Source organism: Tursiops truncatus, chromosome 15, assembly GCF_011762595.2.
Source record: "Tursiops truncatus isolate mTurTru1 chromosome 15, mTurTru1.mat.Y, whole genome shotgun sequence".
NCBI lineage: Eukaryota > Metazoa > Chordata > Mammalia > Artiodactyla > Delphinidae > Tursiops > Tursiops truncatus.
The window spans coordinates 54,147,922-54,163,950 of record NC_047048.1 but is presented as its reverse complement, the minus strand read 5'-3'; the positions used below and the strand labels follow the sequence as shown (position 1 = coordinate 54,163,950).

Sequence of the window (16,029 nt, the reverse complement as noted above, 5' to 3'; positions counted from 1 at the left end):
GTTCTTTCCCATCACTGGTTGACCTTGTAGTGCAGAAGAGATGAGGACGGCAAGACTGATGCTTTATAAGATGTGCATGTGGATGGGTTATGAGGAATATTTTAAATAATTTACTACCCTCATTTTCAGCTCTTTTTCAAAGAAAAACAATCAGTATGAAGAAAATGAAACTTTAAGGAGAACAAATTTGCTTTCTCTCCTTTCAGAGAAAGGTACCAAGGTTCCCATACCTGTAGTGCTGCAAAGATCAACATTTCTTCCTCCGTGCAGTCAATTTCTTCTAAGAGAATGGCCCACCTGGCTTGTTCATAAAGTTGGTTTATTCGGACAGCATCGTACTAGAGAAAGAAAGAGATATATGTGTGTGTATGTATGAGGGGGCATATTTACATTCCACAGTACAAAAGATCTAGAATAACTGAGGCCAATCCTTGTTAATCAGATGCAATAAACTTTAGTTCAGGTAACGGAAAGAAACCCCTCTATCTTTCCACTGCCCCAGCTCATTTTACTTCTGAATTAAGAACTTTCTTTCTCAAAATATTTTCCAGAGCTTCTTGAAGGGGCCAAACTGACCCATCTTAGATTCCAGTATTTTCCCTTTCTTATCACACTTCTATTGTTGGGAAACACAGGTAGTGAAATGGTTTATGTGATAAGTAGTATAAGGAGAAGGGGTCCCCAGGCTAATCTGTAGACTCTGTAAATCTAATCAGAATCTGACAGGGGTTTTTAGTGGAACTTCATGCAAGCTGATCAAGTTGGGCTGGAAGAGACAATGTTCAAATATCTCCAAGAACATTTTGAAAAAGAACAATGCTGGGGAGACACTTGTCCTCCCAGATATTAAAATATATAATAAAGTGGCAGCAACTAAAATAGTGTGGTATTGGTATAGCAATTCACAAAATGTCAGTAAAGCAATATCCAGCAACAGACCTATGTATGTATATAATTTAATATAAAAGAAAATGGCATTTTATCAGCAGGGGAAGAAAGAATTCAGCACTATAACAGTGTTAAAAATGCCAAGCAATTTGGAGAACAAAAATCGAAAATCACAAAACAATCTTACACATCCAAAATACATAAATTACAGATAGATTAAAGAATCTAAACATGCAAAACCACAATGAGATACCACTTCACATCCACTAGGATGAATCTAATCTAAAGGACAGATAATAACAAATATTGGTGAGAATGTGGACAAATTGGAACCCCTGTGCATTGCTGGTGGGAATGTAAAATGATGTAGCCTCCATGGGAAACAGTTTGGCAGTTCCTGAAAAAGCTGAACATAGAATATGATCCAGCAATTCCACTCATAAGTATATACTGAAAAAAAATTGAAAACCGGGACTCAAACAAATACTATTACACCAATGTTCATAGTAGCATTATTCACAATTGCCAAAAGCTAGATACAACCAAAATATCTATCAATAGATGACTGAATAAACAAAATGTAATGTATATCCAATACATACAATGGAATACAATGGAGTATTATTCAGCCTTGAAAAGGAAAGGAATTCTGATACATGCTACAACATAAATGAACCTTGAAGACATTACGCTCAGTGAAATCAGACAGACACAAAAGGACAATTATTGTATGATTCCACTTACATGAAGTACCTAGACTAGGCAAATTCATACAGACGGGAAGTAGGATAGAGGTTACTAGGGGCTGGAGGAAGGGGAAAATGGGGAGCTTTGTTTAATGGGTACAGCGTTTCTGTACAGGATGATGAAATAGTTCTGAAAATAGTGGTGATAGTTGCACAACACTGTGAATGTACTTAATGCCACTGAATTGTAGACCTAAAAATGGTTAAAATGGCAAATGTTATGTTTTGTATATTTTACATTAATTTTAAAAAGTCAAAAAAAAACAAAACCGAGACTTGTACATGAATGTTCACAGCAGTATTTTTCATAATAGCCAAAAAGTAGAAACAATCCAGATGTCCGTCAGCTGACAAATGCATAAATACATATATATATAATGGAATATTATTTGGCAATGAAAAGAAATGAAATACTGATACATGCTACAATATGAATAGACCTTGAAAATTCTACGCTAAGTGAAAGAAACTGTCACAAAGTACCACATAGTTTGTATATTGTATAACTCCATTTACATGAAATGTCCAGAATAAGCAAATCCATAGAGACAGAAAGTAGACTGATGGTTGCTTAGGATTAGGAGGGTTGGAGGGAAATGGGAAGAGACTCCAAATGGGTGATGGACTTCTTGGTGGGATGATGAAAATGCTCTGAAATTAGATAGTGGTGTTGGTTGCACAACTCTGTGAATATACTAAAAACCATTGATTTGTACATATTAAATGGGTGAAATGTTGGTATGTGAAATGCATGGTATTATGTGAATTATATATCTAAAAGCAGTTATAAAAAAATCTAAAGATAACAATCAAAACTATTAGAAGGAAACATGAGAGAAAACTTTTTGTAATTTTTCAGCAAGGAAGCCCTTTCTAAGCAAGACAGCAAAACTTTAGGTTATGCTGTATAAGGCTGACTTGACAATCAATAACTAAACTTTTTTTTTTTTTTTGCGGTACGCGGGCCTCTCACTGTTGTGGCCTCTCCCATTGCGGAGCACAGGCTCCGGACACGCAGGCTCAGCGGCCATGGCTCATGGGACCAGCCTCTCCGCGGCATGTGGGATCTTCCCAGACCGGGGCACGAACCCGTGTCCCCTGCATCGGTAGGTGGACTCTCAACCACTGCGCCACCAGGGAAGCCCAATAACTAAACATTTTTAAGTGAAAAATCCCCTGAATAAGATTATATGTTTACAAGGTATAGATTGAAAGGAAATATCTGCAATAAAAAAGGTAATATCCATTACACACAAAGTGCTCCTATAAATAAATACAAAAAATATAAAGAGTTCAATAGAAGATGGGGCAAATATATATATCAACAGGCAATTCACAGAAGAAAACAAAATGGCCACATAAACATTAGAAAAGATTCTCAACCTCACTAGTAATCAGAGAATTCAAATTAAAACAAGAAGACATAGGGCTTCCCTGGTGGCATAGTGGTTAAGAATCCGCCTGCCAATGCAGGGGACACAGGTTTGAGCCCTGGTCCGGGAAGATCCCACATGCCGTGGAGCAACTAAGCCTGTGCGCCACAACTACTGAGCCTATGTGCTGCAGCTACTGAAGCCCATGCGTCTAGAGTCCATGCTCCACAACAAGAGAAGCCACTGCAATGGGAAGCCCACACACCACAACGAAGAGTAGTCCCCACTCACCGCAACTAGAGAAAGCCTGCACACAGCAACGAAGACCCCACACAACCAAAAATAAATAAATAAATTTATTAGAAAAAAACCCCCAAAACAAGATGACATAATTTCTATTTTCTTATGGGATTTACCCAGGCTGTAAGTGCTGGTAATGGCTGGTATTGGTGAGGATGTGGTGCAAACGGGCACTTACACATATGAGATCAGTAGGAAGAACTTTGGTGGGATATTTAAATGTTTTTTTTGCCCTTTCATGAGCATGTCCACAGTTACTATTCTAAAGAAATGCAAAGTACTCATCAAAGACACTTGTACAAGAATGTTCACAGTTTTTGAAAGAGGAAAAATTTCAAGCAACCCACAGGTCCTGATAAACTATAGCCTTTCCTCTGATTATTTTGTACTGGTTAAAAAGTGAGTCAGACACATATGCTGACATGAAAAGATGGCTGTGATATATTATGAAGTAAAAAGAAGCGAGCTACACAGCAAATACATGATCCTATTTATGTAGGAAGAAAAGATCCTGAAAATCTGTTCAAAAATACGTTTATAAATGTATGTGAAAAAATCTGCATGAATGATTAATCATTAAGCTGTTAACTGTGGCTAGTTCTCAGGAGAAAGGTCATGGTAAAGGACTATTTTCCATTTTTACTCTAAATAATTCCTTTTTAGTATTAGCCATTTTTAAGTGTATGGTTCAGTGGCATTAAGTACACTTGCGTTGCTGTGCAACCATTACCACCATCTGTCTCCAGAACTCATTTCATCTTACAAAACTGGAATTCTGTACCAATTAAACAATAACTCTCCTATGTTTGATTTTCTTTTCTTTTTTTTTTTTTTTCATATTGAGGCTATACTTTACTGTTAAAGATAACATGGGGGAGAAATAGAAAGATAGGGTACCTAAACAGGTTTATCACGGGTTGGTTGGCATGAGTTTGTTTTTCGTTTTGCATTAACTTTATGCACACTAGGGAAAAAGGTGACAGGGAAGGTCAAAATCCGCAGTGAGCCCGAGCCTGGCAAGCGGTGCTGCTCTTAGGCCAGTGGGACCGTGACCTGTCCACAGGCTCCCTCCTTCTCAGCATTTCTAAAGCTGCTTGGAAAGGAGGGCAAATGCAGATCCAGGGGTGTGGTTTTCAGGAGGCTGGAATAATAAGAATCTTAAGAAAGTCTGTCCTTGTTTTGTGAACTTCAACGGGTGTCATGGAAATCCTCAGGAGTTTGCCCCAGAATCCTCCAAAAACAAACTAAAATATGACACACATAAAAACATTCATGGTAGCATCATTCATAACAGCTCCAAACCAGAAACAACCCAATGTCCCTCAGCTGGAAAATGGATAAACAAGTGTATCCAAATGTGTCCATCCACACGATAGGACACCACTCCGGCAAAAACACAGATAACCTTCGAAGTCATCATGCCGAGAGTCCAGATACAAGATTACACACTGTATGATTCCATATGTGAAATTTCTAGAAAAGGCAAAACTCAAGACAGAAAGCACACCAGGTGCGGGCTGGGGCTGGGGGCAGGGACTGACCACAACTGGGTATGAGGAAACATTTTTGGGTGACACAAGTGTTTTAAAACTAGATTGTGGTGATGGTTGCACAACTGTATAAATTCACTGAAAATCACATTGTACACTTACAATGGGTAAATTTTATGGCATGTCAATTATACTGTAATCCAAAGACATGACAACTAAACAAACCACACACACAGTGCACACCAAAACCAGGCAAGCAACACCCAACCCACTCCCCCATAGGCCCCTGCCTTTAATTCACAGCTGAAACACAAAATCTAAATAGTATGTGCGGTTGCCGAAATCTGAATTGGACTAACAAACTGTCATATTTGTCTATCTATCTATCTATCTATCTATCAATCAATCAATCATCTATTTCTCCCTCTCTGTCTGCTGTAGGGGTTTTAGTGAGAGTAAGTTAAATCACCCTGTAAGGCTTCTCTCTCAAATGCAGTCAGTAAAGATTTAAAAAATTTAATAAGAGCTTTCTCACCTAAAAATACTTAACTCCCCTCCACCCCAAGCCAGATTAAAAAAAAACTCTTTGACAGAATATTGGTTAAACAAGAGTTGCCTGCATTTACAGACTAACATCAAGAGAAGATGCCGGGCCAGCCTGGCTCCTGCTGAGGAACCTGGATTCCTCTGCGGCATCCACAGAGCTCTGGATTTTCCTCTTTGGAGGCTTGTTCACATTCCCACTGAGGCTCTGGGACAGCACAAGGTCCTGGGTTGTTGGTATTTTATTATCGATTTGGAAGAGCTCTTGATATATTAGAGACTGGCCTTTTGTTTGTAGTATGTGTTGCAATGACTTTTTTAAACTTCATTTATAGTTTTTTTGTCATGCATAAAATTTTCATTTTTTTAATTAAAATGTACCAATCTTTTCTTTATGGATTCTGGATTTTGCATTTTTAAAGTATATCATATTTGAAATGTATTCTAGTACTTTCATACATCTGAGATTTTAATCAGTGCCTGTTGCCTCAGCTCTATAGCTTGCTTGGATCTCTCCTCTGAAAGCCAGAGAAGAGAAGCTCCCTGGTCCTATTATATGATTTAACTCCTAAATGTAGGGTACCTTGTATGTTTGCAGTGGTTTCATGGGTGCTATCTTTGCTCTTCTTGATTTGATTGTAGATTCTTTGAAAGCACAAACTCTATCTTAAGTTTCTATATCCCTCTACCCAGGAGCCTTAAACTTGGTTTCATTTATAGCACTCTGTACTTTAGGAGGGCAGAGAAGGGAGGGCTGCCACAACTCTAGAGTGGTTGGGGAATCATCCTGCACCCCAAAGTCCTATCTCACCAGCTTGAGTTTTCCTGTCACCTTTGGGTTGACAGCTGCTATTTGGCTGTTAGATTCAGATACATTTTGTTCATAGGCTATGGACACAGAACTCCTTACCAATTAAGCAAGCAGGGGCTGGAGGCAAAGAGCCTAGGACAACAGCCCTAGTAACATTTGCCTTCCGGGTTCTTGTCCCCTTCTGGAAGAATGATTCCTTTTAATCTTCCACTTTTTAGACAACACATTTTTAACACTGCCCCTCCATGTTTGATATTTATGCTGATGATCTGCCATGTCTGAATTCCTTGACTGTGATGTCACTTACATGTTCCTGACTATTATTTTAAGCAGTAGATGACTGAGTTTACTTTTAACATTGAGCTCAATTGCCAAAGCAAGGGTTTTAATGGGGAATCTCTTGGCAAGGAAATTGATAGGAGGGTCTCCAAGGACCAGCTGATCCCATCCTGGAGGAGGCGACTAGGAAGGTCTGACTCTCCCAGCATCCTTGCAGCACGTAGGGGTTGAGGGTAAAGGAAATATCAGAAGTGCTCCATAACTCCAAGGAGTTTGAAGTTTATTTGTAGAGAAAATCCATGAATGTGGTACAATTAGAGGTGTGAGTCCTGAAATTACACTCAGTTGTGGCTCAGAGAAGAGATGGGCCAGTGTGACCAAGAGTAGAGAAAAGCTCCTTTCTGGAAGGAATAAGACCGGAATGTGATCTTAGGGCAGGGTTTCTGAATCTGCGATTCTTGGATTTGGGAGTCTAAATCAGGTGGTCCATAAGCCTGGATTAGAAAAAACTACACCTCCATTTGCACCGGCTTTTAATGGAAATTTAGCATTTCCTTCCATGGTGAATGTAGGCCACAAACCACAGTACTACAGAGCACTTGTGACTTCATGACTACCAGAATCACAGATTTTTCATATTGCATCACAGTTGCTATTTTCAAACAATGCTCACATTCATCATCACTTTGATATCAACTAATTAAACAGATATGTTACTTATATCCATTTTGAAAAATATTTTGGTTACTATAGTTCAATATAGTTCCATTTTGTAATCCTATGTATTTTATTTCATAAATTTGAAAACGTTATTCTACCGTCCAGCAGTTTTGGGCCCTCAACTTCTATTTTAGTTCTTGGCACACGGTAGTTGTTCGATAAATAATTGAATAAATAAAACAACAGGGGCACAAGTCTGAAGAGATAAGTTGGGGCCACATTCCTGACTTAGCAATTAGAAAATGCATAAGTATGTTTTATTTATGTGTTATCTAGTTTCAGAAAAAAATTTAAGGCAGTTTATTAGAATAGATAGCATACAACAAGGTAGATTAAGTTACCTAGGAACTAGGCAAGGAAAGAGTAAAGCTGAGTCAGGAATGAGGCTAAAAAATGAGGTTACAGAAAGTGTAAAGATTTGATTCTAGAAGGCAACACAAAAAGGAAAACCTGAATAATTGTATAATTCACATTGCCCTTAAGAAAATCAAAACAATTGGTTAAGAGAAGCCGTAACAGTAATTTCTCCTGAAGATTTTATCAAAGAAGAGCCAAAGTTTGCTTTCTTACCATGATTCACTGGAAGTGATGTACTCCAGATGCAAGCTAGGCCCATGGGCAGTAAGTTGGATCTCAATCAAAGACTGAGCAAGAGCTCCACAGAAACAAGGAAGAGGGCTTATTTTGAAGCAGATGCCAGTTAGGTAAGCAGTGGGAGTCCAGATGGGCCTCTGGAGACCAGACAAAATGAGGACCAAGCAGAAGACAGTGACACAAGAGGCGGAAACACTGCCGTGGATGAGGAAGGAACGGGTGCAGAAGAGGTGACCCGAGGCAGGCCCCTTGAACAAGTGCCCGGTGATAATTGAAGAATAGCAGTCAGCTCGGAACTGGGATGGGAAGGATACCATCATGCTGTGCACTCAGAGGACTGGTGACCCAGTGTGTGTTTTCTACTTTGGGCCACTTTAAGTGCCGATTCACAACTCTACAAAAGGGAGAATTGGGACAAGGAAGGGGCAGATGTTCAGAGGACTTATTTCACCATTCAGCTGTCCTAGGAAACTTCAGGTGGGAGATGTGCACTTAAAATGAGAGTTGGAAACCAGCTGGGGGTCTTTATTTATCCAGATAATCCCTCTGTCTCATCACCCAAGACTCATTCAGCCCGGCAGCGGGGAGCCAGGTGTGTGCTATCATGAGGTCCTGGCTTCTTTGCCAAAACCCCTTCCCTTTTAACCTGGGCCTTGACAACTCCCTCCTTCCTAAGCATGAAGGGCTCCAACTCTGCGAGTCACTCTCTTTTTGTTCCTGCTTCACTGTGAATGGAGAGGGACAGCACATGCCATGAGTGAAGACCCTTAGAGACTCCCCTAACTCAGGGGTAGCCTACCATGCTCGCTAGAGACAAACAGATGAAAATCCAGAGACCAGTATACATTTATTGGTCTAACCCTACAGAGCTAAACAGAAGGTTACATAAATTAATCCTAATTTTGAAAACTAAATAACTCAATTTTACACTTTCATGTATTCACATTAAAAAAAAAGGGAGAGACAGAATACAGAAAAAGTATCTTACTTTGGGATTCAAGTCAAAGAAAGTGTAGTATTTAAATCGTAACAGCAGCTGCTCATCCTCCTGGATGCCTTGCTCCATAAGGGAACGTGAGGAGTCTAGCCAACTGGAAAACAACAGGATGAGTTTTAAAAGTCAATCAATTTTACATACATAATTATAGTATTATACAATGTGTTTTTATATACATATACATGTATATCTAAATGTATATGTGTGTATATATACACCCTTGAACAAAGTCCGGGTTAGTAATATAACCAAAACTCAGTAAGGGAGATGACTTGATAATAGCTTATATCTCCATTTTATCATACAGCTTTCCAAGTGCTTTTCTGTATGTATATATTTTCTCACTGACACTTTAAAGTAACCAACTGAAGGAGCCAGGGCAGTTCTTATTTTTATTTTTTTTTGAGTTAATTTTTTTACAATTTAATTTTATTTATTTTGGCTGCACCAGGTCTTAGTTGCGGCATGTGGGATCTTTAGTGGTGGCATGTGGACTCAGTTGCAGCACGCGGGATCTTTAGTTGTGGCATGTGGGCTCTTAGTTGCAGCATGCGGGATCTAGTTCCCTGACCAGGGATTGAACCCGGGCCCCCTGCATTGGGAGCACAGAGTCTCATCCACTGGACCACCAGGGAAGTCCCCCAGGGCAGTTCTTATTTTCTCAGTTTTACAGATGAGGAAAATGAGCCTCAGAAACATTAAGTGATATGTTCAAGGTCACATGCCTCGTGGTGGAGCCGGAATTAGAATCTGCGCTTGGTGACTATTGCATGTACTTGTTCTGCATGTATTTGCTGACTGCTGACCACTTCTACACTAGGTGGTCCAACCCAGAACTGGCTCTATCTTACAGAAAGTTCTATGTAGAACTTTCTGTAACGATGGAAATATTCTATATTGCCCTGCCCAACTGAGTAGTCACTAGCCACATGTGGTTACTGAAGGTTTAAATGTGGCTAGTGCCACATTTTAATTTTAATTATATTCAAACATAAATGTAAATGTCCATATGCGGCTAGTGACTCCTATACTGGGTAGCACAATTCTAGTGTTTGAAAAATAAATACTGGCAATGGTGAGGTGTGATGAAAAGTTAACAACAAAACAAGGTGGGAATGAAGGGCATCCAATACCACTGAAGGAAAATGGTTTGAACTTCTATCAAGTATTTTATATATGTTTATATATATTGATTATATATATTCATATATGTAATATTCTATTACATATTATATATTCCCTTTTGGGAGAATAAGAATAACCAAGATGCAGTCTCCAACCTAAAGGAATTGACAGTCCGTGGGGTAACCAAGCCTTATACTAAAGGAACAAGGTAACACTGGAGCCAAAGAACAGAACTCAAGGGAAGTGACTGATCTTGAATGGTGACATCTCAGAAGGAGACTGTATGTGGCTGGGCTTTAAAGGACAAACAGGGACGGGCTGGTAGAGGAGGAGGGAAGGAGAGGGTTCTGGAGCAGGGGAAAAGCTGGAGGTGAGGCGGTGACACAAGAGTGAGCATGCACGTGGGGGGATGGGGTGCATGACAGCACAGCAGGACGGACAGATGGACATCTTCGGGACCAGATCTCACAGGGAGTGGAATGCTGTTAACAAACTTGACTTGACTTGGTGGACAACAGGGAGTGAAATAGATGGTGGTTTGAGAAATAAATTGTGTTTTCTGAGACCACTTCATACAAAAGCTGAAGGACTCACTTGTTGGATCACAGAATGGAGGAGTGCTCTACGAAAGACAGTGAGGTCACCTTGGGTCTCCCCTGCTGCTCCATGGGGACCAACCCACTTATAAGCTGTTCTACATTCCATAAAATACACTTTGCACACGTGTACGGTCAAAGAATTAGTATTCACATACGGTAAACCGTTGAATTAACCCAGTGAGTAAATGTTGTTACACTTTAAATGTATTGAAATGATGAAAGGCTGCATTTTTCCCTTTTGTTGCTAAAATCAGCACTGACTTTTGTGAACAGTATACAATCCCTAGGTATGCTAACTTAAAAATGAAACATCCCTTCCCCCATCCCTGCAGCGTCTCTCTTACTATATCAACATCAGTTCACAGAGACGCAAAACGAAGTCATGTCCTTACCCTGCGTTAAGCTTGGCTTTGTCAACCAGAGACCGAGGCTGGTACATGTCAGCAAGAGCTTCTGGTGACTGAGGGGGCTGGCTGAATGCGAGGATACTGCAGTTTTGTTCAGTCAAAGGGCTGTCACTGAACCAAGTCATTGTGGATGACGCTGGCGTTCCGTTGATGGGGTCATATGTGGGGGTCATGGTTCTACTGTATAAGCCAGGACTTACTGCAAAGCAAAGGAGAGAATGAACTAGGATATGAGATTTGGGGTAGGAATCTTTAGAAAAATAATTACCAATATTGCTTGTACTAAAATGGATTTTGAAGTTAAATGTTTGTTAACATTGAAAATAATCAGATAAGTCATGAGTGATGGGGAGAGAAGTTAAACACAGGTAAAACTCCTGTCTGAATATTTAGCTCCTGGGAAGCTTGGGAACTCATAGGCTGTAAAAATTTCCGAAATCAACCCAGACAGATGTGGGACTATCTCCTTCTCAATAATTCAAAATTCTCCTATTTCAGTAGTGAGTTCTGGCACTATTAGAAAACTGGAGCTCTCGCAGAATGCATGAATACACTATATTTTTTTGGCAAATCCCCTAAACAAATCACAGTATTTAAAATTTTAAGAAACCAGCTAGTTGACGGTTTATAAATCATCTGAATCTAATTTGCATAAGGAAAGCATAAATAATCCTTTTCATTCTTTTCATTGGAATATACTATGCAAGAAGCCCTCAGAGTTGCAAGCAAGCTAGAGATTAATTCTTTTTTCTTTTTTTTTACATCTTTATTGGAGTATAATTGCTTTACAATGGTGTGTTAGTTTCTGCTTTATAACAGAGTGAATCAGTTATACATATATATATATTCCCATATCTCCTCCCTCTTGCGTCACCCACCCTCCCACCCTCCTTATCCCACCCATCCAGGTGGTCACAAAGCACCGAGCTGATCTCCATGTGCTATGCGGCTGCTTCCCACTAGCTATCTATTTTACGTTTGGTAGTGTATATATGTCCATGCCTCTCTCACTTTGTCACAGCTTACCCTTCTCCTCCGCATATCCTCAAGTCCATTCTCTAGTACGTCTGTGTCTTTATTCCCGTCTTACCCCTAGGTTCTTTATGACATTTTTTTTGCTTAGATTCCATATATATGTGTTAGCATATGGCATTTGTCTTTCTCTTTATGACTTATTTCACTCTGTATGACAGACTCTAGGTCCATCCACCTCACTACAAATAACTCAATTTCGTTTCTTTTTATGGCTGAGTAATATTCCATTGTATATATGTGCCACATCTTCTTTATCCATTCATCCGATGATGGACACTTAGGTTGTTTCCATCACCTGGCTATTGTAAATAGAGCTGCAATGAACATTTTGCTACATGACTCTTTTTGAATTATGGTTTTCTCAGGGTGTATGCCCAGTAGTGGGATTGCTGGGTCATACGGTAGTTCTATTTGTAGTTTTTTGAGGAACCTCCATACTGTGCTTCATAGTGGCTGTACCAATTCACATTCCCACCAGCAGTGCAAGAGTGTTCCCTTTTCTCCACACGCTCTCCATCTAGATTTTTTGATGATGGCCATTCTGACCGGTGTGAGATGATATCTCATTGTAGTTTTGATTTGCATTTCTCTAATGATTAATGATGTTGAGCATTCATTCATGTGTTTGTTGGCCATCTGTGTGTCTTCTTTGGAGAAATGTCTATTTAGGTCTTCTGCCCATTTTTGGATTGGGTTGTTTGTTTTTTTGTTATTGATCTGCAGGAGCTGCTTGTAAATTTTGGAGATTAATCCTTTGTCAGTTGCTTCATTTGCAAATATTTTCTCCCATTCTGAGGGTTGTCTTTTGGTCTTGTTTATGGTTTCCTTTGCTGTGCAAAAGCTTTTAAGTTTCATTAGGTCCCATTTGTTTATCTTTGTTTTTATTTCCATTGCTCTAGGAGGTGGGTCAAAAAGGATCTTGCTGTGATTTATGTCATAGAGTGTTCTGCCGATGTTTTCCTCTAAGAGTTTGATAGTTTCTGGCCTTACATTTAGGTCTTTAATCCATTTTAAACTTATTTTTGTGTATGGTGTTAGGGATTGTTCTAATCTCATACTTTTACATATACCTGTCCAGTTTCCCTATCACAACTTATTGAAGAGGCTGTCCTTTCTCCACTGTGCATTCCTGCCTCCTTTATCAAAGATAAGGTGACAATATGTGCGTGGGTTTATCTCTGGGCATTCTATCCTGTTCCATTGATTCTATATTTCTGTTTTTGTGCCAACACCATACTGTCTTGATTACTGTAGCTTTGTAGTATAGCCTGACATCAGGGAGCCTGATTCCTCCAGCTCCGTTTTTCGTTCTCAAGATTGCTTTGGCTATTCAGGGTCTTTTGTGTTTCCATACAAATTGTGAAATTTTTTGTTCTAGTTCTGTGAAAAATGCCAGTGGTAGTTTGATAGGGATTTCATTGAATCTGTAGATTACTTTGGGTAGTAGAGTCATTTTCACAATGTTGATTCTTCCAATCCAAGAACATGGTATATCTCTCCATCTATTTGTATCACCTTTAATTTATTTCATCAGTGTCTTATAATTTTCTGCATACAGGTCTGTTGTCTTCATAGGTAGGTTTATTCCTAGATATTTTATTCTTTTTGTTGCAATGGTAAATGGGAGTTTTTTTTGATTTCGCTTTCAGATTTTTCATCATTAGTGTATAGGAATGCCAGAGATTTCTGTGCATTAATTTTGTATCCTGCTACTTTACCAAATTCATTGATGAGCTCTAGTAGTTTTCTGGTAGCATCTTTAGGATTCTCTATGTATAGTATCATGGCATTTGCAAACAGTGACAGCTTTACTTCTTCATTTCCGTTTTGGATTCCTTTTATTTCCTTTTCTTCTCTGATTGCTATGGGTAAAACTTCCAAAACTATGTTGAATAAGACTGGTGAGAGTGAGCTACATTGTCTTGTTCCTGATCTTAGTGGAAATGCTTTCAGTTTTTCACCATTGAGGACAATGTTGGCTGTGGGTTTGTCATATATGACCTTTATTATGTTGAGAAAAGTTCCCTCTATGCCTACATTCTGCAGGGTTTTTATCATAAATGCGTGATGAATTTTGCCAAAAGCTTTCTCTGCATCTATTGAGATGATCATATGGTTTTCTCCTTCAATTTGTTAATATGGTGTATCATGTTGATTGATTTGCGTATACTGAAGAATCCTTGCATTCCTGGAATTAACCCCACTTGATCATGGTGTATGATCCTTTTAATGTGCTGATGGATTCTGTTTGCTAGTATTTTCTTGAGGATTTTTGCATCTATGTTCATCAGTGATATTGGCCTGTAGTTTTCTTTCTTTGTGACATCTTTGTCTGGTTTTGGTTTCAGGGTGATGGTGGCCTCATAGAATGAGTTTGGGAGTGTTCCTCCCTCTGCTATATTTTGGAAGAGTTTGAGAAGGATAGGTGTTAGCTCTTCTCTAAATGTTTGATAGAATTTGCCTGTGAAGTGATCTGGTCCTGGGCTTTTATTTTTTGGAAGATTTTTAATCACAGTTTCAATTTCAGTGCTTGTGATTGGTCTGTTCATATTTTCTATTTCTTCTGGATTCAGCGTTGGCACGTTGTGCATTTCTAAGTATTTGTCCATTTCGTCTGGGTTGTCCATTTTATTGGCATAGACTTGCTTGTAGTAATCTCTCATGATCTTTTATATTTCTTCAGTGTCAGTTGTTATTTCTTTTTCATTTCTAATTCTATTGATTTGAGTCTTCTCCATTTTTTTCTTGATGAGTGTGGCTAATAGTGTATCAATTTTGTTTATCTTCTCAAAGAACCAGGTTTTAGTTTTATTGATCTTTCCTATCATTTCCTTCATTTCTTTCTGATCTGATTTTTATGATTTCTTTCCTTCTGCTAACTGTGGTGTTTTTTTGTTCTTATTTCTCTAATTGCTTTAGGTGCAAGGTTAGGTTGTTTATTCGAGGTATTTTCTGTTTCTTAAGGTAGGATTGTATTGCTATAAACTTCCTTCTTAGAACTGCTTTTGCTGCATCCCATAGGTTTTGGGTCGTCGTGTCTCCATTGTCATTTGTTTCTAGGTATTATTTTATTTCCTCTTTGATTTCTTCAGTGATCACTTCATTATTCAGTAGTGTATTGTTTAGCCTCCATATGTTTGTATTTTTTACAGATCTTTTCCTGTAATTGATATCTAGTCTCATAGCATTGTGGTCAGAAAACATATCAGATACGATTTCAATTTTCTTAAATTTACCAAGGCTTGATTTGTGACCCAAGATATGATGTATTCTGTAGAATGATCCGTGAGCACTTGAGAAAAACGTATATTCTGTTGTTTTTGGATGGAATGTCCTATAGATATCAATTAAGTCCATCTTGTTTAATGTATCATTTAAAGTTTGTGTTCCTTACTTATTTTCACTTTGGATGATCTGTCCATTGATGAAAGTGGGGTGTTAAAGTCCCCTACTATGAATGTGTTACTGTCGATTTCCCCTTTTATGGCTGTTAGTATTTGCCTTATGTATTGAGATGCTCCTATGTTGGGTGCATAAATATTTACAATTGTTATATCTTCTTCGTGGATCGATCCCTTGATCATTATGTAGTGTCCTTCTTTGTCTCTTCTAATAGTCTTTACTTTAAAGTCTATTTTGCCTGATATGGGAATTGCTACTCCAGCTTTCTTTTGATTTCCATTTGCATGGAATATCTTTTTCCATCCCCTCACTTTCAGTCTGTATGTGTCCCTAGGTCTGAAGTGGGTCTCTTGTAGACAGCATATATATGGGTCTTGTTCTTTTATCCATTCAGCCAGTCTGTGTCTTTTGGTGGGAACATTTAATCCATTTACATTTAAGTAATTATCGATATGTATGTTCCTATTCTCATTTTAATTGTTTTGGGTTCATTATTGTAGGTCTTTTCCTTCTCTTGTGTTTCTTGCCTGGAGAAGTTCCTTTAGAATTTGTTGTAAAGCTGGTTTGGTGGTGCTGAACTCTCTTAGCTTTTGCTTGTCTGTAAAGGTTTTAATTTCTCCATCAAATCTGAATGAGATCCTTGCTGGGTAGAGTAATCTTGGTTGTAGGTTTTCTCCTTCATCACTTTAAATATGTCCTACCAGTCCCTTCTGGCTTGCA

At 38.8% G+C, this 16,029-nt stretch overlaps 1 protein-coding gene across 3 annotated transcripts in view; it reads right to left on the bottom strand.

Annotated features, from left to right (window-relative positions):
• Positions 1 to 16,029, bottom strand: part of FERMT1 (FERM domain containing kindlin 1) — a 62,869-nt gene that overhangs the window by 26,723 nt on the left and 20,117 nt on the right. For all 3 annotated transcript variants that reach the window (XM_019941444.3, XM_019941443.3, XM_073792686.1), the window contains 3 exons: positions 10,858 to 11,071; positions 8,733 to 8,835; positions 231 to 338 (listed from right to left, as the gene is read on the bottom strand). In XM_019941444.3, coding sequence (XP_019797003.1) covers positions 231 to 338; positions 8,733 to 8,835; positions 10,858 to 11,071 — 425 coding nt within the window. The remainder of the gene's footprint in view (positions 1 to 230; positions 339 to 8,732; positions 8,836 to 10,857; positions 11,072 to 16,029) is intronic.